Raw genomic sequence first — 25,262 nt, forward strand, 5'->3', positions numbered from 1 at the left:
TCTTAGTCAATTGCTTTTGGACCCTTTCCAACATCTCTTCATCCTTCTGAAAACCAGGTGACCAAATCTAGGCATAATAGTCCATGTGTGACCTAATCAAAGCCTTATACAACGGAACAAGAATCTTTACTTCTACACTTTAGTGTCCTCCACATCATTCCCAGAAGCCTTGGTGTTGTCTTCACCATTTTGGCTATGTGTCCCCTAAATTTCAGATCCTTATTCACTATCACCTCCAACAATATATCCTCGCAAAGCATTAATTCTGCATCCCATCTTTGTTTTTCAAATTTTAAAGCCTTACATTTTGAAACATTGAACTTGCATTTCCATGCCCAAGCACTCAATATTATAGTGCTAAAGAGTGATAAAATAGTAGAGGGACAGTAAGTGTTAATGACAGGTTGGTTATAATATAATAATAGGTTTTCAGTATATGAATTTTAGGATAAGTTTGATATGGCAAAGAAAGGTAGTTTTTTTTTTTAATAAGAGAATTAGACTGCTTTGAAAGATATGACATTAGACTCTAGAGTTGCAAGTGATTGGATTGTAGACCTGAAAAAACAGGAAACATACATGGTTACATGATATTTAAATTTATAAGATATCATAAATTTATTTGAGTATGTCTTAATATATATTATATTAAGACATACTCATAAATAAATTTGATTCTTTCTTTTTGATGTAATAGGCTATAACTAAATTAAGCCATCACTTAATGTTAATTACATAACTATTGACCAGATGTTATAGATGTAAATCCAGTTGCATCTAGAATAAGAATATTCAGTTTATAGATGTGATTTTGTGATCCATTACTAGAATGTTCTGCTAGCTCTGTAATTGCAAAACACTCATGTTTGTCTAATGAGGTCTGTTTTCCCTCAAAACTAATGGAAATAACTGTCATTTTGCATGCCATTCTTTGTTTGTCAAGTATTTAAAGCAGTGTTTCCCAAACTTTCAGTACTTGTATATCTCTTTCAACACTGGCATGACCCTTTCTCAAGAAAAGGCAATTTTGGAGTAGTTATATTTCACACAGATAATTATTAGGTATAATTATTTTAACATTTGCATTATAATAAATTACAAACATGTGAAACAAGTTTTTAATTATTGAATACATAAAAAGTTATACAAATCCCACACACAGTAGAAACAAAAATTATAAAATTTAAATTTTCAATAATAAAAAGTTTAATGAGACGAATGAAATTGTTCCTGTTGTTTAAAAAAAAAAAGAAAAAAAAAAGCTGTTTGATAAAATGCAGTTGTATGTTATTTGTAGCAGTAATGACTACATCAAGAAGACTCTTCTTAGGTACACAAGTGCAAAAAATCCAACTGTTATAAAGATTTGAACTAGGGAAAGAAGATACTTCAGAGCTTTTTCTGACAAAACTGGATATTTGTTCTTAACGTGTAGCCAAAATGATATTGATGTACTCTGGTCATATTTAGTTTAGAATGTCATTTGATGCCAGTTATATTAGTTGGAATGAGATTGTGCTGTCAGCCTGATGCAGCCTTAACAGAAGTCATCTGATACATGCCAAGAGACGCATTTTGTTTAAAACTTCCTTTAGATTTGGTTATTAAAGAAATGAATTGTAGAATAAATGTGCACTTATCTGTTGACAATACAACAACAAAAATATAAAAGGAAAAAAACTTATATTCTTATTTGAATCCTTGACCAAGCATAAGCAAACAAAGTTTGCACATGAAGCAAAGCAGCTGATACAGAGGCAACTGATGTGAAGTCATCAGCCTTGATGTCAATCTCTCATATACCTGCACTAAAGAATTGATATCAATTCTTTGTGCATGTATATAAGAGAATTTGGAAATTATTTTATACTGTAACATATTAGAGAAATGACCACCTCAAATTCATGTAAAAAGTAATTATTGCTTATTTTATATATTACAGAACTCATAGGCAGGTAGAACTCTGGCATTTGCAATATTGAAGAGCAGAAGGGAAGGCGTTTGTGTCTGTCAAGTATGCTTTATAAAAACAATTATGCTTGACAAGAAATTATATTCTTTAATCCTTTACCCAAACATGTGCTTTGCATTATGGCGATACTAAGACAAGTGATGAGAGCTTAGTCCACGTTTACCACAAGTTGCCTCAGTCCTGAAGATACTTCAGGTGCAAACTTTATTTGCTTACACTTGGATAAAGGATTAAACTAAATTTATTATAAGTAAACAAAGGTTGTGGGTGATTTATGATTAGGCTACTTGTATATAGAGACTGACTTCACATCAATTGCTTCAGTATCAGTTGCTTTGCTTCATGTGCAAACTTTGTTTGCTTATGCTTGGTCAAGAATTTAAATAAGAATATAATTTATTAAGTATAACATAAAAGTTTATCCTCGTGAGTTTTAGAACTACCATCAGTGAATGAATGTAGTCATCATTCAAGCATGATCACACACTGCTTCCAAACCATCAATTTCCTTAAGAATACCACTGAATTCAGAAGTAAAACTAAATCAAATTGATGGTTTGGAAGCAGTGTGTGATCATGCTTGAATTTAGGGTAGATGTATATTTAAGAAAAGCTATCTAATTTTATTATCATGGTCCTTAGCATCAAAGACATTGTGACTCTTAACATGAAAGGTTGTAAACCTATAGTGCATTAATGCTATAGATTTATTTTATATGTATTTTTTTTTCTACATAAGCCAGACATCCTGCTTTAAAAACCAAACTTTGAGCTTTTTCAAGCCACTCCATGCATCCAGTAAGTGGAGCAGTGGTCTTATACTAAGTGATGAAATTTAACCTCCCCCCACCCTTTACAAATCTTCTGGAAGAATTACTATCAGTATTGTTTCTTAGGTTCCTGAGGTCTTTGGCTTTAATAACATAGCTCTATCAAGATATAATCTTAACCTTGCCAAACCTAAATCATTTACATCTGGGCTTGCTAAGGTTGAGTTTCATACATGAGTTATCTTAACAGCATTTATCAATGTGTTCATCTTCATAATACATTGCTTGAAATGCACTTGCCCTTTAAACTTGAGGTCTCTGTCAACCATCACTCCTGGATTTCAAATCGCATGTACTTCCTGAAACCACATCCCCACCAGTACGCATTCAGCAACCACATAGTACCAGCCTTTATGCTCCTATGCACTTTTCACTCCAAAGTGCAACAACTTGTGCTTAACATTACAACATCTCCACTGTTTTGTTCAAGCTAAAAGATTTTTAAAATCTTTCTAAAGAGACTTACTATCAGTATCACTCCTTATAGTTCTATCCAACTTTGCATCAGCAACAAAAAACTGAAAATAGAACATAGAAAAAATAGGAGCCCAAGAAGAGAACCCTGTCATCTCACTGGTTATAATCCTTTTCTAGCACCACATATAAATACAATTTGCAGTGTATGTAAATGACCAGTTTTCTACTCTAGCCCATCTAGTGTTAATTTCCCAAATGCCTTTTGTATAGTTGAAAAATATTATGTATCATCCGTTTATTGGTAAATACGTCATTTTGGCCTACTTGATTGGCCTCCATAACTATTTTCATGACCTTGCTCCATCTTACAGGTCTTATTCATGTCACTGTTCCCATGATTCACTCTTAATTGCGTTGTCATTTAGGATGGAGGTAATCCAAATTAATCAAATTAAATATTACCCGTACAATGATGTCTTATATTTTTCTATCAACCCCTAACAATGTTATATTGACCCCTGGGGATCGATATCGACCACTGGTGTAGCCATGCTATCATCTTATTATAAAATATGAGTAAATTATTAATGCAGGACCTACCTTTTACAAGCCATGCTGTCCCTATAGAGTATCGTGTTCCTATCCACCTATTCCTGAATTTTACCTTTAACCACCACTCCTGAGATACTAATTGGTCTGTTAATTTGCTACTTCTGTCTTGGAGCCACCTTTATATAATGGAACTATTTTACCCTCTTTCTACTCCCTTGGTACTGTGCAGAGCTGAGACTTCGATTAAACAACTTCATCAAAGGCACAGCCTTTTCTTTTGCACATTCTCCACTTTTCTTTTGCACATTCAGTCATATCTCTGTATTTCCATTGATATTTTTCAATATGTTGAGTACCTCCTCAGCATATTGCATGGTACATCTACCCCAATTCAGTCTATCAGATAGCTGCAAAATCACCATCTGGATGATATAGCCTGGCATAGTGATCACTTAGTGATTCAACTATTTCTTCTGCTTCTGTTGCTTTCCTGTCAGCAGCACTGAGTCAAGTTATCTTTCCATAATCATTCTTTCTCTTACTTGCTACATGATGAAAAAACTCTTCTGGATTTACTTTTGCTTGCTTAGCTAATTTTCTCTCAATCTGATTTAGCCTTCCTTACCTTACTGGTTACCCTTCTTGTTTCTACTTTGTATGTTGATCATTGTTTGTTGTATGTTGTTGATTATGTCGATCACATTTTTGTTTATATACCTTCCATAAGACTTTTTTTTTTTGCAACTCTTGCTTTATATTGCTACTCATCCAATTGATCCCTTTTCGGTTTATCCTCTTAATCCTGAATATGCAGTCCCATACTGCTTTTCTCAAACAATCCTACTAGTTTCATGTAGTATTATTTCATGGCAGTTGCTCCAAATTGCCACCTAGTTGCCCTGTGATAATCACCAGCTTTGTAGTTCCACATAAACCTTTTCTTGACCAAAAATTCCACATGTTGAGCAACCCTCCCCAAACAAGACTACATGGTCACTTTTCCTGATCAGAGGTAGAGTTGCTATTGTAGTTGTTTTGATGCTATTACGAGATCAAATACTCAAGCCTTCGATCTTGTTCATCACTTACTATTTCAGGTAATTATCCCTTAACTGTATAAATTCCATTTCCATCTTGCCATGGGCCCTTGCCTTTCTAATCTGTATCCCCATAGTTGAAGTCTCCATGATAATTGCTCTGCCTGTGCTAATTTGCTGATGCATGATATCCACATCTTCTGGATCCCCAGCTCTATAGCAGCAACCAACAAGATATTTTATCTCATTGACCTCACACTAGTCAGCCTCAAATGAACCAGTTCCCCCAGATCTGCAATCTTCTTTAACTTCAGCTGTCAGTTAATAACACCCCTCTTCCTGCCCTATTTCCTCTATCTTCTCTGAAAAAAAGGTTAAAAAAAAACACTGAACTTTGACATCCCCTTCAGTACATGTGGTATGAGATATGCCATTTGACTGCATGGACATTAATAAAGAGCATGTGTAGTCTATGCCATTATATTTAGCTGTAGAAATGTCGTTGATGTCGGAAGAAAAGACATGTATTGTTGAGCATTATTTTCATTCATATGGAGTTGGTAGAGCAAATGGTCCAAGTCTACAATATGTTTGAGTATTTTGTGTGTCATTTCCGTAAGTGTGTCCCAAGCAATAGTTTCTTTATTGAGAGTTTCCAACGTACTGGGAGTGTTAAGCCTCAATGCCAAAAGCATAAAACCACAAAGTGTTAACGCAAATGAGAATAAAGGCCATGTGCTGGAGCAAGTGATACTGTCTTTGAAACGCAGTTAACATCAAATGGTGATAAAACTTGTGATACTGAGGTAGTCACCACAGAAAATCCTTAAGGAGTTGGGTGCCTTTTCGTTGTCATTAAGGTGGGTTAGTGTTTAACAGCAACAGTTATGCTGCACGATGGGAATACTTTGCACTCGTGCTGGCCAATGTCTATGAAGAGCTGTCCATCCTAAATGTCTGGTTCTTGGATGAAGTGCATTTCCATCTAAGTGGTCATATAAAACAGACGAACCTACAGGTGTCTTGGTTTCTTGAGACCTGAATTTGTCTCTTGGACAAATTCAGGTCTTCACAGAGAGGCCATTGTATGATGTGCAGTTTCCAGCCATGGCATAATTGGGCCATACTTCATTGAAGAGGGTGGTGTAACTGTGACCTTGAATAGCAAATGCTACATCCAGAATATGTTGGTTCCATTCACCCAGGATTTGCATAGGATGTGTCATGCAGAAAACATTCCATTTCATGCACAGATGCTTCAACAGGACAGAGCAACCTGTTGCAAATAATGTGGTTCTAGAACTATTTATCAGAACACTTCCTTGGGAGACTCATTTCAAGGTTCACAGAATGCCCATACCCTTCACGTTCTTCTAATCTCTCATTGCTTGATCTTGTCATTTGGGGTATATTGAAGGAATGGGTATTTCACTATGACCTGCCTTCAAACCTTGATGAACTAATGGAGATGAAATTACACTATGTCCAGCAGATCTCCCAACCATTGTTCTTCAAGATGAAAGAGAAACTTCACATGCACTTCAAAACTGGTCTTGAAAAACAAGGTGCCCATTTCGAGCATGTAATCTATTATTGTTAATGCTTTGACCAAGATTCTACTGATAGTTGTGGATGTACATACCATCAGGTGTAAACATATATTTCTTTGTTAATAAACCTGTTTACTCCATAAAATATATCACTGTAGTTATTCAGTACTTTTTTTTGTGCCATACTGTATAATATCTGTTACATTCCATCCCTGTGATTACACCCTTCTCTGTCAACCAGGTCTCACTGATGCTAATAATGTTTCTTCAGGTCAAGCTGACCAATGCTAAAAAAAACTCCTCCTTTATTTCTGATATATCATATCACATAACATCCACCTTTTAGTTGTACGTACTTCTTCTTGATAGGATTCCTCTGCTTGACAACCTTCCTCATCATTACATCATGAACACTCACCAACTGGCAACAGTATTGATACTTCATTCATAGATACATCCTCTCCAGCTATCACCAAAACCAACACTAAATATTTTGCTTCCATCATATGCTCCCTAAGGGTAGTTATCCTTCAAGCTAGAAATTGTTTGTTTCCATACTCTCCTTTTAATCTACATTCCTATGATTAAAACCCTTCATTAGATCCCTTCCTCTTACTTGACAAATCAGTTTCTCTAAACATTTGGCAGTTATCTTCTGCATGCCTTCCCAGACTTATGACATCCTACTAGATATATTCTCAAATGTACTTTCATATCCTTAATGCTGTCACATGTGCTGCTATTTTTCACCTTTGCCTTGTCATGTTTCTTCTCTCATTAACAATATTCCTCACTGTTCTCTCTCAACCCTCCTGGAAGATTTTATAACCCTCTATTTCAATTTACCAATATATCATTTTATGCTACTTATCCTTGAGTACTGACTCAAAGCCACAAATTTAGCTCCCTTATTTCTGATATTCTTTGTTATTATGCAAACATAACAGGCCATGGATCATGCTCATTACATTATTCTGCTTAACTTCTTCACCAGTCCATGGCACTTTGAAAACCCTTATCATCACTTTACTTCCATACCCCTTCCAGATATGCTCTGATACAACTCTGTTCCATCCCAACTACAGTCTCCTTGCTCTAGTTGCTGCACTAAGCTTCTTCCACTCGACAAACATATGCTCTTCTTTCATTTCTCTTGTTCTTGTGCATTCTGTCATCACTTTGCCATAACATAATTGCACTCACCCTTGTATTCATGTACTACATTTCTTTCTACAACTTGCTTCTCACATTCCTCTCTAATCCTTTGCTACATATTTTGTTCTGCCTCTGTTTTCTCTTCTCTTTTCAAACTGCAGTTCCAGATGTCTACCCCAAACCAATTCAAATACTTTAAATATTCAGTCTACTTTAAACCACTTGGACTTCTCTCTAAATTCAGTCCATACAGTCCATAAATCATACTTTTTGTATCATATCTCGACAATTTTTTTCCCCATTATTTTTGCTCTTCTCAACTCTCTCTCCATTGGCCTTTGCCAAGGGTGTGTTTCTGTCACCCCTCATTTTCATAATATTTATGCACTGGATTGATAGGCACAGCCGAGGCAGTGAACGTGTCAGAATTGGAGAATTGGAAGATGTAGCATTGGACATCTGTTTTTTGCAGATGACCTAGTTCTGCTTAGCTCTTCCACAGATGACTTCCACAGACCCTGGATAGGTTTGTAGCTGTTTGTGTAGAAGCTGGAATGAAGATAAGTGTGGCCAAAACTGAAACATTTGTGTTCTCAAGACAACCATCCCAGTGCACTCTACATGTGAGTGGAGTCCCACTGAGGCAGGTGGAGAAGTTTTAAATACCTTGGATCCATATTCACGAGTGATGGAAAGTGGGATGTAGAGTTAAATACTTGGATTGGCTCAGCAAGTGCAATGTTGCGGGAGCTTGGCCATTCAGTAGTATTGAAGCGGGAGTTAAGCCAGAAGGCAAAGCCAGCTGTCTTCAATACAGTATGTCCCCATTCTCACCTATGGTTATGAGAGTTGGGAAATGACTGAAAGAATGCAGACACGAATCCAAGCGGCTGAAATGAGGTTCCTTCGAGGGGTTGCAGGCTGACAAGAGTCAGAAGCTCTGCAATTTGGGAAACCATCAATACTCAACCGTTGCTTCTCCGTGTTGAGAGATCACAGTTATGCTGGTACAGGCACCTGGTCAGAATGCCACAAGAAAGGCACCCCCAGCAGGCCCTCTTTACCAAGCCAGAGGGTGGGAGGCCACGTGGAAGGCCAAGGACTCACTGGATAGATTATATCCAAAACCTTGGGTGGACACATTTGGGAGTCCCACCAGAACATCTGAGCTTGGTGGCAGAGGATTGTGACCATTGGAAGTTCCTCTTGCAGTTGCAGCTCCCACAACCCAATTAGGAAAGGTGGGCCTTGAAGATGTATGTATGCATTTTGCTTTTCCTCTCAAGCTGGGCAATATGCTAACCACTGTTCCAGTTATCTGAAAATTGTCTGCCACCTAGTGGTGCAGTGCCACATAAGCTTGGCTTTTCTCTAAGAGGTGTAAGCATCATATTTTGACCTTGTTTTCTCCTATGAATTCATTCTTAATGATCATTTCACTCTTATTAGTTGGTTTGTATATCTTTTTAGTAACCACCAACAGACTAGCTAATGCAAAGGTCTAGTCAATTTGGTTGTTATAAACTGCTAGAGTTGGCCAATGTTCTGCATATACTTAGCTATCTTTGACTTAAACATCATTTATTTTGGAGACCAAGGTTCAGCTACTGGTTACAAGAATTGAATATTAATTTTTTATTCTTTCTTGTATTTTTAGAAGAATATCTGTCGCTCCCTTTTCAGACCATATGTTCAGTTAGTGTACGTGCTTTCTCAACAGGAAAAAAAAATGGTTGATATACCTTTTGATATTATGTGTTCATGCGTGTGTGTGTGTGTGTCTATATAAGTAAAAGTTTTTTTTTTATAAAAAGATATTTATCTTTTTTCCTCTCCTTTTAGAGTAAAATCAGGTCTATGCAGTACAGTGATTGTGGTGTTACGAAAGGATGTTTTGGTGGTGGAAACTGCATTCGCAATGGAGATTGTGAAATGTTGGTAAAGTATACTCCTATGTCTGATGGAATTATATTTGAACTTGTTGCATCTCTTAGGCCAGATCAAGTTTGGGTAGGCCTAGGCCTTTCCACTGATGACAAAATGGTAAGTTTTAATATTTCATATATTTTCAAGTAACAATGCATCTAATCTTTTACAAACATTTATGGTCATTGCTTAATTTTATCTAAAATAAGCATTTATTAGGTTCTTAAATTCAATCTGAATGATGTTTAATACAACTGTTCATAAATTAAAGATACCAAGAAATTATATACTTGGTTTAATCCTTTATTCAAGTGTAAGCAAACAAGTTTGCTCCTGAACTATTTTTAGGACTGGGACAACTCGTATAAAGAAGCTAAGACTTCACATCACTTGCCTTATCTCATTGTGAAAAGCACATATCCTTATGGGTATGTAGTGATGCTATACATTATGGGAAGGGTCACTACCCAGATCAGTTCCGACCTTTATTGTGGTCTCTTTAGTGGGAGCCAGACCCAGAGGTGATCCCAAGGTTGAAGTAATGCAGAACTCATATTTTCATATATGAGTTGTCACACGATATTATTAAATTATTCTGGATTAGAGATAGTTGTTGGAAGTTTTTCCACTTGGTTATACTATAAATTAAAGATACCAAGAAATTGGTTTAATCCTTTATCCAAGTGTAAGCACACAAGTTTGTGCCTGAACTATTTTCAGGACTGGGACAACTCATATATGAAAATATGACTTCTGCATTACTTCAATCTTAGTATCACCTCTGGGTCTGGCTTCCACTGAAGAGACCTCAATAAAGGTCGAAACCGGTCTGGGTAGTGACCCTTCCCATAATTCATAGACATTATACATGTCTGCAGGGAAATGTGCTTTGCATTATGGGATGCTAAGGCATGTGATGTGAAGTCTTAGCTTCTTTATACGAGTTGCCCCAATCCTGAAAATAGTTCAGGCGGCAACTTGTTTGCTTACACTTGGATAAAGGATTAAAACAAGTATATAATTTCTTGGTATCTTTAGTTTATAGTATAACCAAGTGGGAAAACTTCTTACAACTGTTCATGTTTGACTGCAGCCTCAAAACAGTTATATTTTTATTAAGATATAACTTAATACTTCTTTCATTCCTGAAAGAATGAGCAGTACAAAGTAATACTTTTTTTTATTCCAGAAAATATAATTTAAGAATGGTCTTTACATGAATTAATCCTTCATCTTTCATGAGTATTCAGTCATTTTTCAGCAGTTTTATGCTTTATGCACTTTTCTCCCTGCTGAGTGAGATGCCGCATGCTGATCCTATACTTCGTGAACAGCTTGTTTCAACATTCTTAATCAGCAAAATGACATCCTTTGAAAGCCATGGGTAGAATGGGAAAAATCAGTCCTTTGTACACAAACTAGTGTGGGGTCTGGTATTGTTGTGGAGAGGAAAGACCTAAGCATCTATGTTTATGTCAGCAGCATTGTCTCTATACTTGTTTTTCAGATAGATATGAATTTCCATCAGACTTGCATATTCTGCAGTAAGAAATTCAGTCACCACTCTCTGCTTCTAGGATATTTGGTTTAATATCCTAAAACAGCTAAAACAGTTGCTATTTTGAACTATTTGTATGCTGCAATTATGATTTACTGCAGCACCACTCACTGTGATAGAATTAGACTACTACTTTCTGCTGCACTTAAATCAAAAGGTTAAAAAAAATAATTTTCTACTACCCCTTGCAATTGTCAGGATATAATATATTGAGTGATATAAATAAAACTGCCTCCATGGCATTGTCAAAACTGACTGAGCTCTTTTGTCAGAAATGCCTGGGTTTATATCCTGCTTAGGTCATGAACCTTTATCAGGGCTTTTCAACTGAAGGTGAGCTAGCTGGATTCATATGGTAGTAACAGGGGTTTCCTTCCAGAAACCTGTCTCACCCCTGCCCACAAAACAGACAAATGAGGTGAAAAAACATATGTAATTGACAGCCATAAAATGCTACAGATAGGATTAACCACCTCAATGTTTCAAGGCTGCTGAGTTGCTCTACTGTGATAGGCTATTAAGCCTAACACAAAGGAAAATGGGATAAATAAAGCAATGTGTCACTTCTAATGCATTTTTTCCCTCTATCCAGGTGTCAATGGACATGTTTGTCATTTGAGTAGATTCTATTTAGTATATTTTCTCATCTCAGTTTTGTCATCATAGCCGAGAACATTTATTATTTTTTTTTTTGGCATAGACTTGATAAAGGTCTTATGATATTAAGTATCCTTTTCTTTGCAAATTTAAAGGTTACGTCTTAAAAGAATAAAAAAAATTTAGTTATTTTAAATTTAATAATGCAGAAATATTAAGTTTCTCTGTTACACATACCAGAGTAATGAGTCCTAGAGTTTGAAGGAATAAAGTAAAATAAACTTAAGTTCTTTAGAATGAATTAATGAGCTGCTATGAAATGAGCTGTATAAGTAAAATTATTATTATTATTAAACAAGACCTCATGGAGTCAAAGACCCATCTAGGAGGTCCTTTTATCTCACACACATCTCATCATACCGTGTCTTAAACACATTCAAACTCCTTGTAGACACCACACTCTCAGGCAAGGCATTCCAATCACTCACAACTCTGCACGAAAAAAACCTGCCTCTCACTCCCCTACTCACACCCTCTTTATACAGTTTCCAGGGATGACCTCTGGTTCTCCCCTGATCTCCCACTATTCTCTGTAGAACTTCTCTACCATTGATCCTATAACAACCCCTTACCAACTTGTAGGTCTCTATCATATCTCCCCTCTTCCTTCTCTCCACTAGACTCTTCAGATTACATCTTTTCAATCTTTCCTCATACTTGACATTCCAGAGGTCAGAATACCTTAGTCAGTCGCCTTTGGACCCTTTCCAACATCTCTTCATCCTTCTGAAAACCAGGTGACCAAATCTGGGCACAATAGTCCATGTGTGGCCTAATCAATGCCTTATACAATGGAACAAGAATCTCCCTACTTCTACACGTCATTGTACTCCGCATCATTCCCAGAAGTCTTTGTGTTGTCTTCACAATTTTGGTGATGTGCCCTCTAAATTTTAGATCCTTATCCACTATCACCCCCAGATCTCTTATTTCCTCTACTTCCAACAATATATTCTCACCAAGCATAAATTCTGCATCCCATCTTTGTTTTCCAAATTTTAAAACCTTACATTTTGCAACATTGAACTCGCATCCCCATTTGCTTGCCCAATCACTCAATTTATTCAAGTCTTCTTGCAAGTCCACAACATCTTCACTACTCTTTATTTCGTCCCAACTTTGCATCATCTGCAAACAACTGAATATCTCCATCCAAATCTTTGCCAATATCATTAATATACAAGTTAAACAGTAATGGCCTTAAAACAAATCCCTGAGGCACTCCACTAGTGACTTTCCTTTTCCTGGATATTGCACCCCTATACACAACTTGTTGATACCTATCAGATAGCCAGTCTCCAATCCAATGCATTAATCTAATATCCAACCCCATCTGCTCTAGTTTGACTGTCAACTTATCATGAGGTACTCTATCAAAAGCTTTTGCGAAATCCAAGTATATTACTGTGTATCCTTCTCCTCTGTCCAAGGAAGCAGTCACTTTATTGTAATAAGTAGATTACTAAAACACGAGCTCCCTTTAGCAAATCCATGCTGTCCATCAAAGATTATACCATTGTTGTCAACCCAACTGTGGATCCTAGTTCTCACAAGCTTCTCCAACAACTTAACCACAACACCTGACACAGAGATAGGCCTATAGTTTGATGCTTGAGTTCGATCACCTCCTTTATGAGGTGGCACAATCTTGCCCTCCTTCCACTCTTTAGGGACTTGACCGAGTGCAAGACTTGTATTAAAAAAATGTCAAGGCAGGTGTCAACTCTCTGTCACATTCCTTCAGAATATGTGGCGATATATTATCAAGTCCCACAGCCTTATTTACATCTAGTTTACTCAACTCCCCAAACACTTCTTGCTCACTTACAGTCAGTCTCTCCTCCCCATCATCAACTGCTCTTAATCTCTCCATGAAGTCACATTCACAAGATTGAAAGATCTTTATGAACTGCTCATTAAGTATCTTTATGTGCACATGGTTAAAAGAAATCATTTAGATGCAAAGAATCCATTGATTTCTGTAAAGAAATACTTCATATTGCTTTTTACAGTATAATATTTGAACTGCTAGCTTCCTATATTACATTAACAGTGAAGATATAGTCTGTTTTATGGCTTAGCGAACATTTAGTAGGGACTTATGATTTTATAAAAGTTCTGCAAGCATAAGTTTTTAAGCTGTCTGAAGAGAAAAAAAATCGTCTCATTTCGAGCACACTCATCATGGGAAGTCCACTTTTGTTGTTCATACCTACCTTATTCATTAGCTGTTTTGCATGCTTACCACCTCAGGTGATGCATTCCACACACTTGCTATTCCATGCAAAAAGCCTGTTTTTTACTCTCTTGCACAGTTTCCAGATGTAGTCCATTTGTGTTGTTGTGCTGCAATATTATGTACTGAGTATACATAAGTTTTCATAGTTTGTGTAATGTGTTTTGTATTTCAGCTGTTTTACTTGTGGATAGGGATTCTGTACTGAGTAGTGCTTGAGTGGCTGCTTTGTTAGTTGTCTATGAATTTTGATTTGTAATTTTTTGAAGTCTGTTGCCTATATTCTCCAAACTACATAAGTTGTCCTATAATCGTGTGTATGTGTGAAGAGGTAACAGGTAAGAATAATGGCAGCGTGGTAAAAATGAGTGCAGCAGCAAACATGAATTATCAAGAAAAGTTTGCTTGTTGTAAGAAAGTGAATGTAAATTAATAGCATTCGAAGAAAAAAAAGTAGTGAATAAATGATATGACAAGAAAGTAGTGCTTTTGGGTTTTTATGATATAAACAAAATGGAGAGAACTTGGAACATAATTCACCATCATCAACACCATATTCATTGATATAGAAAAAGTCAGTAAGAAAGAGGCAGAAAAGAAAATGACAGTTGAAGGGTGGAAAGGTATTAAAGATGGTGGAAATGAATGAGGATGTCTATTTAGGAGTGAACTGATGAGGAATGAATTAAGGTAAGTTCAAAATTAGATGAGATAGGGTAATTGAAGATTGTCTGTTGAAAGTGGAAGAATGAAGATGCATAGCAGTTGAAGGTGGTAAATGATATGAGTGGAAGTTTGTAAAGTAGGATAGTTAAAGAAGGACAAATCGTGTGTATAGCATTGTGAGAGGATTTCATTGTTAAAGCTGTTAAAATAAATAGTGATGCTGTGTTTAAAAATGACAATAGGAAGAGTGACAGGCATGGGAGAGAATTGGAAAGGCAAAGGAATTGATTGTTTTAGTGTGAACAGATCTTGTGTGTAAATGTGAATGAGGGATCACTTGAGATTTGAGTGTCAGAGAAAGAGAGGTAGTTAGTTTTGCTGATGAATGATAGTAGATAGCTGAAAAGGATACCAATTAAATGTTGTGGATATACAAGTAAATTTGAGGATGAGAAACACGTTTGTTGTAGATCACTGAATGAGGGCAGTGTTAAACTAAGTAGGTTGCTGTTGAAGGGTAAAAAATGTGTCCAGGAGATGCACATTCTGAGACCTCAGATGTTTTAGGTGTCAGAATGGGTGAAAGATAAGGCTACAAGCATGGCCTCAGTGGGATGTATATGAATGGGATGAGTACAATGGACATACTGTATTTTTTGAAAAGGAAGGAAGGATAAGAGGAGACCAGAATATTACAAATCTGAGTTATCCCCTCTCCAAATTGGAGATTCAAAGAAGCAATATTGATCGTAGCTTTGAGGCTGTTTGGTGCAAGATTGAGTAGGAATGTTAAATATTTAGTGAGGTTCCGCTAAGTGACAATGGGATGATAATTGTCACTTAACTGTAGAAGTAATGACTAGGATCTGAAAATGTGTAAGGAGAATGAATTCTTTTTTTTTTTTTTAAGGAAAAAGAACTGCCATCCACAAAATATGGTGGTCGTGATATTAAATCTTTCATCTCCTGTGATAATGAAAGTCAACATGGTGATAGTGATCATGCAATTTTGATATAAGAGGTGGCTAAGTAGATGTAAATTTCTCTTTGTTACAGACAGCTGATGTGAGGAACTATGGAGTAGGAGATGAACAACTTCTGCAACAAATCGATAACCTACTGTGAATATCAGTGGAAGAGTTAGAAAATCAGTGGTGTCTGAGCCATAATTTCAGATCTTTACTGATTGTAATGCCATTGCATTCTTAAAGTTAGTGGAGAGTGAAATGGATGAACTATAATTAGTAGAAGCAGTACAGGAAGAGGGTATAATGGATAAGGTATAGAGAAAGGTATTCGTCAGTTTCATGAGGAATATAAAACACTCTCTAGGGAAGTAATAAATGTAGTGAAAGAGAAATTGGCATGTTCAGGCTTCAGTCCAAAATCCTATCGAATTGTGTAATGATGTGGCTAATAGAATAAAGGTAGGTTTGGAGGACTGACTTTAGTTCTTGATAGCATATGAGTGACATCAGCTGAAGATGTAATGCACAGCAAATATTTTGTCAGTGTACTTGCTAGAAGGTTAGACATATCGTAGCTCCTGTGTGCTCAGCTCTCTTGGAATGTTCAGAAACAACTTTATTGAAATTCAAATTGAAATTTCATTGCATTTTTTTTAATTGTCAAATGTTTAAAATGGACAATTTTTTTTGCTGAAACTAGTTATGCTTTGCAGCATCTTTTAGGGAATCAGCAGTGAGTCTGTTAGGTTTACATCACAAACTTTTCCATTATATGTAATCTTGATGGCCATGGGAAAGTGCAATCATCTTTTCCATACATTATATTTATGGAAAAGATGATTTGTTTTAGTAATGGTCATTAAAGATGGTCATGTTTTAGTAATCTACTTATTACAATAAAGTGACTGCTTCCTTGGACAGAGGAGAAGGATACACAGTAATATGCTTAGATTTTGCAAAGGCTTTTGGTAGAGTACCTCATGATAAATTGATAGTCAAACTAGAGCAGATGGGGTTGGATATTAGATTAGTGCATTGGATTGGAGACTGGCCACCTGATATTGAAAGTTTATTTTCCACTTGGTTAGAGTATAATAAATTTAGTTTAATCCTTTATCCAAGTGTGAGCAAACAAAGTTTGCGCCTGAAAGTATCTTCAGGACTGGGTTAAGGTGGTACTACACCAGGGCAACTCGTTGCAAAGGTGGAGCAAGCTACCAACACTCCTATCCTAGTATCTCCCATAATGCAAAACACATCTCCTTGCGGATATGTCTAATGTTATGCATTAAGGGAAGGGCCACTACCCAGACCGGTTTCGACCTTTATTGAGGTCTCTTCAGTGGGAGCCAGGCCCAAGTTGAGATATCAGGAAGAAGCATTAGCAGGTCATCTCCACCTATAGGAATTGCCAATTGGTGTGCCACCCTTTTTTAATAAATTACTCTGGATTTAGAGAAAGATGTTGAAAGTTTATTTTCCACTTGGTTAGAGTATAATAAATTTAGTTTAATCCTTTATCCAAGTGTGAGCAAACAAAGTTTGCGCCTGAAAGTATCTTCAGGACTGGGTTAAGGTGGTACTACACCAGGGCAACTCGTTGCAAAGGTGGAGCAAGCTACCAACACTCCTATCCTAGTATCTCCCATAATGCAAAACACATCTCCTTGCGGATATGTCTAATGTTATGCATTAAGGGAAGGGCCACTACCCAGACCGGTTTCGACCTTTATTGAGGTCTCTTCAGTGGGAGCCAGGCCCAAGTTGAGATATCAGGAAGAAGCATTAGCAGGTCATCTCCACCTATAGGAATTGCCAATTGGTGTGCCACCCTTTTTTAATAAATTACTCTGGATTTAGAGAAAGATGTTGAAAGTTTATTTTCCACTTGGTTAGAGTATAATAAATTTAGTTTAATCCTTTATCCAAGTGTGAGCAAACAAAGTTTGCGCCTGAAAGTATCTTCAGGACTGGGTTAAGGTGGTACTACACCAGGGCAACTCGTTGCAAAGGTGGAGCAAGCTACCAACACTCCTATCCTAGTATCTCCCATAATGCAAAACACTCTCCTTGCGGATATGTCTAATGTTATGCATTAAGGGAAGGGCCACTACCCAGACCGGTTTCGACCTTTATTGAGGTCTCTTCAGTGGGAGCCAGGCCCAAGTTGAGATATCAGGAAGAAGCATTAGCAGGTCATCTCCACCTATAGGAATTGCCAATTGGTGTGCCACCCTTTTTTAATAAATTACTCTGGATTTAGAGAAAGATGTTGAAAGTTTATTTTCCACTTGGTTAGAGTATAATAAATTTAGTTTAATCCTTTATCCAAGTGTGAGCAAACAAAGTTTGCGCCTGAAAGTATCTTCAGGACTGGGTTAAGGTGGTACTACACCAGGGCAACTCGTTGCAAAGGTGGAGCAAGCTACCAACACTCCTATCCTAGTATCTCCCATAATGCAAAACACATCTCCTTGCGGATATGTCTAATGTTATGCATTAAGGGAAGGGCCACTACCCAGACCGGTTTCGACCTTTATTGAGGTCTCTTCAGTGGGAGCCAGGCCCAAGTTGAGATATCAGGAAGAAGCATTAGCAGGTCATCTCCACCTATAGGAATTGCCAATTGGTGTGCCACCCTTTTTTAATAAATTACTCTGGATTTAGAGAAAGATGTTGAAAGTTTATTTTCCACTTGGTTAGAGTATAATAAATTTAGTTTAATCCTTTATCCAAGTGTGAGCAAACAAAGTTTGCGCCTGAAAGTATCTTCAGGACTGGGTTAAGGTGGTACTACACCAGGGCAACTCGTTGCAAAGGTGGAGCAAGCTACCAACACTCCTATCCTAGTATCTCCCATAATGCAAAACACATCTCCTTGCGGATATGTCTAATGTTATGCATTAAGGGAAGGGCCACTACCCAGACCGGTTTCGACCTTTATTGAGGTCTCTTCAGTGGGAGCCAGGCCCAAGTTGAGATATCAGGAAGAAGCATTAGCAGGTCATCTCCACCTATAGGAATTGCCAATTGGTGTGCCACCCTTTTTTAATAAATTACTCTGGATTTAGAGAAAGATGTTGAAAGTTTATTTTCCACTTGGTTAGAGTATAATAAATTTAGTTTAATCCTTTATCCAAGTGTGAGCAAACAAAGTTTGCGCCTGAAAGTATCTTCAGGACTGGGTTAAGGTGGTACTACACCAGGGCAACTCGTTGCAAAGGTGGAGCAAGCTACCAACACTCCTATCCTAGTATCTCCCATAATGCAAAACACATCTCCTTGCGGATATGTCTAATGTTATGCATTAAGGGAAGGGCCACTACCCAGACCGGTTTCGACCTTTATTGAGGTCTCTTCAGTGGGAGCCAGGCCCAAGTTGAGATATCAGGAAGAAGCATTAGCAGGTCATCTCCACCTATAGGAATTGCCAATTGGTGTGCCACCCTTTTTTAATAAATTACTCTGGATTTAGAGAAAGATGTTGAAAGTTTATTTTCCACTTGGTTAGAGTATAATAAATTTAGTTTAATCCTTTATCCAAGTGTGAGCAAACAAAGTTTGCGCCTGAAAGTATCTTCAGGACTGGGTTAAGGTGGTACTACACCAGGGCAACTCGTTGCAAAGGTGGAGCAAGCTACCAACACTCCTATCCTAGTATCTCCCATAATGCAAAACACATCTCCTTGCGGATATGTCTAATGTTATGCATTAAGGGAAGGGCCACTACCCAGACCGGTTTCGACCTTTATTGAGGTCTCTTCAGTGGGAGCCAGGCCCAAGTTGAGATATCAGGAAGAAGCATTAGCAGGTCATCTCCACCTATAGGAATTGCCAATTGGTGTGCCACCCTTTTTTAATAAATTACTCTGGATTTAGAGAAAGATGTTGAAAGTTTATTTTCCACTTGGTTAGAGTATAATTGGTTAGAGTGTTTTGCATTATGGGAGATACTAGGATAGGAGTGTTGGTAGCTTGCTCCACCTTTGCAACGAGTTGCCCTGGTGTAGTACCACCTTAACCCAGTCCTGAAGATACTTTCAGGCGCAAACTTTGTTTGCTCACACTTGGATAAAGGATTAAACTAAATTTATTATGGCCACCTGATAGGTATCAACAAGTTGTATATGGGGAGCGATATCCAGGAAAAGGAAAGTCACTAGTGGAGTGCTCGGGTCTGTTTTTGGGACATTACTGTTTAACTTGTATATTAATGATATAGGTGAAGATTTGGATGGAGATATTCAGTTCTTTGCAGATGATGCAAAGATGAGCTGAACCATGAAGAGTAGTGAAGATGTTGTGGCCTTACAAGAAGACTTGAATAAATTGAGTGATTGGGCATGGAAATGGGGATGCAAGTTCAATGTTGCAAAATGTAACGTTTTAAAATTTGGAAAACAAAGATAGGACACAGAATTTATGCTTGGTGAGGATATATTGTTGGAGGTGGAAGAAATAAGAGATCTGGGGATGATAGTGGATTAGGATCTGAAATTTAGGGGACACATAGCCAAAATTGTGAAGACAACACAAAGGCTTCTAGGAATGATGCAGAGGATACTGACATGTAGAAATAGGGAGATTCTTGTTCCTTTGTATAAGGCTTTGATTAGGCCACACATGGATTATTGTGCCCAGATTTGGTCACCTGGTTTTCAGAAGGATGAAGAGATGTAAAGGGTCCAAAGGCGACTGACTAAGGTAGTTTCTGACCTCTGGAATGTCGAGTATGAGGAAAGATTGAGAAGATGCAATTTGCAGAGTCTGGTGGACAGGAGGAAGAGGGGAGATATGATAGAGACCTACAAGTTGGTAAGGGGTTGTTATAGGATCAATGCTGGAGAAGTTCTACAGAAAATAGTAGGACATCAGGGGAGAACCAGAGGTCATCCCTGGAAACTGTATAAAGAAGTTGTGAGAGGCAGGTTTTTCTCGTGCAGAGTTGTAAATGATTGGAATGCCTTGCCTGAAAGTGTGGTGTTTGCAAGGAGTTTGAATGTGTTCAAGGCACGGTATGATGAGCTGTGTGTGTGTGTGATAAAAGGACTTTCCAGATGAGTCTTTGACTCCATGAGGTCTTGGGATAATAATTATGTGACACATCCAAGGACTCCTGTGATAAGTCCTTGGAGGTGTCAAATAATTATTATTACTCCACTACACACACCTTGTTTCTCCCACTGCTTAATACTCCAACTACACAAAATGGCACTACTACTTCCATCAATGTCATGTACTGTCCAATACCACCAAAAGTATTATTTTGTCTATAAACTTCATGTGTACTCATTCTCATTTATCACATAAAGCAGTATATGAAGTGCCCTATTCTAGTAACTTGGCTGATTATGGACAGACAGGATCTGTTTATATATGCCTTGAAGGATCCAAGAAAGGCATTGGGTATTATCATGAGACGATGATGCTGCTGATTCCAAAAACAGAAGTGTTTTGAAATCAGCAGTAGCTTGAAAACATTCCAACAAGTGCAGTTGTATCGATTTACTAAAAATCTTGGAGGCAATCATTTTAAGATTGAATTAATGCTAGTTAACCTCAGTCTTTATCCAACAATAGATGGTGGCAATTAGGACTTTGTTCTTTGTGTTGTTGGTTATAATTTTAAACTGCTCCCACTATTAAGTAATTATTGCTGTTTGCGTTTTGTGACAAACTGTTTGTACTCTGAGGATGCTGGGTATAAAACCAGTGAAATATCAGCATCAAAGTAAATAAATGTTACTTTCTTATTGTCTTTTGAATTAAAATCTTGAAAGAACTTGGCATTCAAGTGGGTGATCTCAATTTTTCTCTTGTGGCTTAAAAGTGAGACTGAATAATATTCAGTGCACTGAGCTTATTTCCTAACTACTTTTCTAGTAGTTTACTGTTTAGACAGTGACTTTTATTTATTTTTTTTTATTATTATTAGACTCCTTCAGGGAGGACACTGCTCCACAACTCTGCCTCTACTGCTCAATCCACCAACTGACCGCAACTACACCAACGCCCTCTACCACCGAACACCACCACTAGTATTTCCAAAGACGATCGCAAACATCCATGCCCATGGCGGGATTCAAACCTGCAGCCTTTTGGCTAGAGAGCGAATACGCTAACCACTCGGTCAGCAGGCTGGTATGACTTGGTTTGTGACTTAGGTCATACTGAAGTCACCAAGAACAATGAATGATTGTCTTTGGATGTTACAAAAGATGGTATCCAATTTGATGTAAATATGTACATTTAAGTCATCAGTGTCTTCACTGTTAGCCTGGTGGTATTGCACTTCACAACCATGTGCCTGGGGAAGGAGTGTCCTAGATTCAATTCCCGTCGATGACGTGAGGAGCTTAAGGATCTTCCTCAGCCATAGCCAAGTTAGCCAGTCCTGGGCATGGACAGCAGGGTTTTTCTGCCCGTTTATCTGGGGTTTTTCATCCTGCACACATGGATTACAGTCAGGAATACTGACCCAGCCATAGGTCTGTCGTCAGTTTTGACGGTTCCGAGCCTGGATAAAATTTGGGGGGACTGAGATGGTGCCATACCTCCCCGTAAAGGGGACTCACGGCTGTTGTATCATCATACAATAATTAAGTCATCAGTATCAAAGATGGGATCATAAATATTACCTGTAGTCTGCTGATTCTTGGTTGCCTTCAGGAATAAGATTGTAAGATGCTATTCCATTTGGTGTTTTAGATAGATTGTTGAAGAAGTTAGTTTTTGACAGCAAAGCTAATCCTTTTAATTTGATTCTTTTGCTCTCACTTGCCAAAGGTATCTCTTTCATATTCTCTCAGCTGTCCCCTTTCACAGGACAGCTGAGAAAACTGAGAATTACTGGAGCCAGGTTATGGCTTCTGCATTCGCTGTTGATCATAATCTAGTGGTAGTACTTGTTTCGGTACAAAGGCAACATTGTGGGCGTGACTTAGGAAGCTGACAGTGGTTTCGTTAAGCTTTTTTTTTTTTTTTTGATGAAAGGTTAGCTATGGCATGAAGAGGTTTAATTTGATTCATGGGTTTAGAATCCAAAAGACTGTCATACTTTTTGGTGTGCTTATTTTTAAGAATTCTTTCTTTGTGGTTGCCCACAGAGGGGGGAATCCTGCCTAATTAGGACTCTAGCCTTTCATCCACATGTTTCACTTAGTTTTGTGTGTCGTGTTTGTGTTACCTCTCATTGTAATCCCTGTAGCTGTCTCTGTGGCTGACAAAATATCAGAAGAATTAATTTTTAATTGTTTCTCAGTGTCATTTCATTCCGTTAAGTCTCCCACGAAAGTTTCTCCCAGCACTTAAGCTTTAATACATGAACACTTTCAGCATCAGTGCTTGATATCCCATCAGTTATTAGTTATTCCATTTATGCCTCAGCTCCAGTACTACCCTCTCATATATCTGCATTCTTCATCTAGCATAGAGATAACTTTGAGTTTTATTTTTACATACACAAGGCTGGTAGCTCTTAGCAAAATGGACACTTATTAGTTGAATAGTTTTTTTCATCTACCTGCATATTATTTGAATTTAGTATTTACTCCTTCACACATTCATTCTTTTACTTGCAGGATAATAAATTCTTTTGAGTTGTCTTTGGCTTGCAGAGCCAGGTTTTCAACTTTTTCATACCTAGACTTAGTTTTCCTTATAATGCTTGAACTGCTTTGGCATGTACCTTTTAATTTTCATATCTGACTTCCCTATGCACATGGTATTTGTTCACTGTCATCTTTTTCTTAAGAATGTCATAACAAGATTGCACATCTATTTCACTCCTAGCATATTTGTTCTTTGGATACTAGGAACACCTTCTGATATTGCATCATTTACATGCTTTTTTAATGCTTCCTATGCATTGCCAACATCCTTTCCATCAAGTAACTAATATAATGGGACTGAACTTAGTATTCTCCTCAGTGTGTATTCCTGCTTTGAGGTTTGGCATGTAACTTTTTTTTTTTTTTTTTTAAGGGAACATCCATGTACTTGACCTGTTCCTAGGTCAGTACACCAGAAACAGAACAGTCACATCTTTGACTCCCCCCCCCCACACGCACACTATAATCAGGCCTAACACTTTGATTTAGTCTGTATGCTACTTGGGGTTGGTCTTGCAATGGCTCAATAAATTTGGCTTCACTTTTCTTGTGAGATTTTTACTGTTTCCCACTCAATGTTTGGATAATTAATCCCTGTAATTATTTGTTTAGCATTCATAAGGTTGATTTGGCAATGCATTTCTTTGTCACCAACAACTGATCTACTGGGTCTTGAACATCCCACCATGTACAGCTTCAAACTTATTGCTACTTGGAAAATTATCGCTAATATTGCAATCATAGCTTTCTACCCTAATGACTCAAATCATTTGATATCGATAACACCATATTCCCCTGCTATCTTGATTATCCTTCCTAAAAAAAATAATAATGTACCCTTTGCATCCTGCTGAACTTTCACAACAACTTTCTTCTGCTTGCCCACAACTAAGCCAGTATCTCATCACTGCCAGCTAGTGGCAATTGATACCTCATTCACAGATACATATTTTCTGAGGCATATCATCATATGCAATGCTTTAAACTTTGTGTTGCTTCCATATGGCTCTTTCCAATTCCTGTTTCCATAATGAACATTGTACTGTACTCATTAAGATCAACTTTTTACTTGTTCATCCAATTTGTGTATACATTTTGTGGTAGTTGTCCTTCATTTTTTAAACATCTAACATCCTGTTAGATATTTTGTTCTGTTTATCTCAAAATCACAATATTCTCAATGCTATTGCATGTTGCTATTTTTCACCTCTATCGCAAATGGATGATAATTCTGTTGCAAGCATTAACATTATATTGACCTCCTTTTGTCCTTTCTATCCTCCCAGAGGAGTCTGTATCCCATTTTTATTTTCCTTTATGTATCATTCTCAGTTAACAAATTCTGGCATATTACAATAATTATTGAACAAACTGACTGTTAGGGTTGACTAAACTGCTGGCAGTGAAAAGATAATTTTTGATTTTATAGTTATTACATTTCATTTGTTGGTTTCCTTGTAAATATTAAATTCAAATTATTTTTTATGCCAGGGTGATGACAGTGTGACAGAATGCATTCTTACAAATGGGCAAGTGAGGATTCAGAATTCTTGGAATCATTTTACTGCTGAAGGATGGAAAACAAATAGTCCTCTAAATCCAGTAAGTTTTTATTATTAAAGGATGTTATTGTTACAATTTATTTTTTTTAATGCTAAACTGCCAATTTAGTTGCCCCAGGTGATGATACAAATATATAATTAAATGTCTTGAATGCAAATATTTTATACAAAGCAATAAGTTTTTATTACAATATAAATTCAGTATTATGCTACTCATGGAAAGCAAAATTTCACTGGTTTGTCTACATCTGCATTACAGTTTTTCCAGTATGTAAAAGGTATGGTTTAATGTATGTAAAAGTTAGATATCAATAATTCATTTTCTGGTGCATACCCTCATCGGGGTATACCAGGCATGACAATATAACACATTTTACAAGCAGTTTTTGGTCTGCTATTTGTCAGTTCTCTAATTTGATCAGCTCTTAACTTTAGATTTACTAATTATTCTAACTCAGCAATCCACCTATATTATGGTCTTATTCTGAGTTTTTTCCTACTGTTTTTGCTTCAAACACTTGTTTTGAAACAAAAAAAAAAAATTGCTAAACTTTTATTTCTTATTC

The 25,262-nt window shown here is 37.1% G+C and overlaps 1 protein-coding gene across 2 annotated transcripts in view; it reads left to right on the forward strand.

The window, feature by feature from the left end:
• LOC150095417 (ferric reductase 1-like) overlaps positions 1–25,262 on the forward strand; it is a 218,180-nt gene that overhangs the window by 84,579 nt on the left and 108,339 nt on the right. For both annotated transcript variants that reach the window (XM_090410756.1, XM_090410755.1), the window contains 2 exons: positions 9,356–9,556; positions 24,626–24,736. In XM_090410756.1, the coding sequence (XP_090266882.1) occupies positions 9,356–9,556; positions 24,626–24,736 (312 nt within the window). The remainder of the gene's footprint in view (positions 1–9,355; positions 9,557–24,625; positions 24,737–25,262) is intronic.

Source organism: Typopeltis vanoorti, chromosome 20 (genome assembly GCF_054136105.1).
Source record: "Typopeltis vanoorti isolate ZY-2024b chromosome 20, IOZ_Tvanoo_1.0, whole genome shotgun sequence".
In the NCBI taxonomy this organism is placed as follows: domain Eukaryota; kingdom Metazoa; phylum Arthropoda; class Arachnida; order Uropygi; family Thelyphonidae; genus Typopeltis; species Typopeltis vanoorti.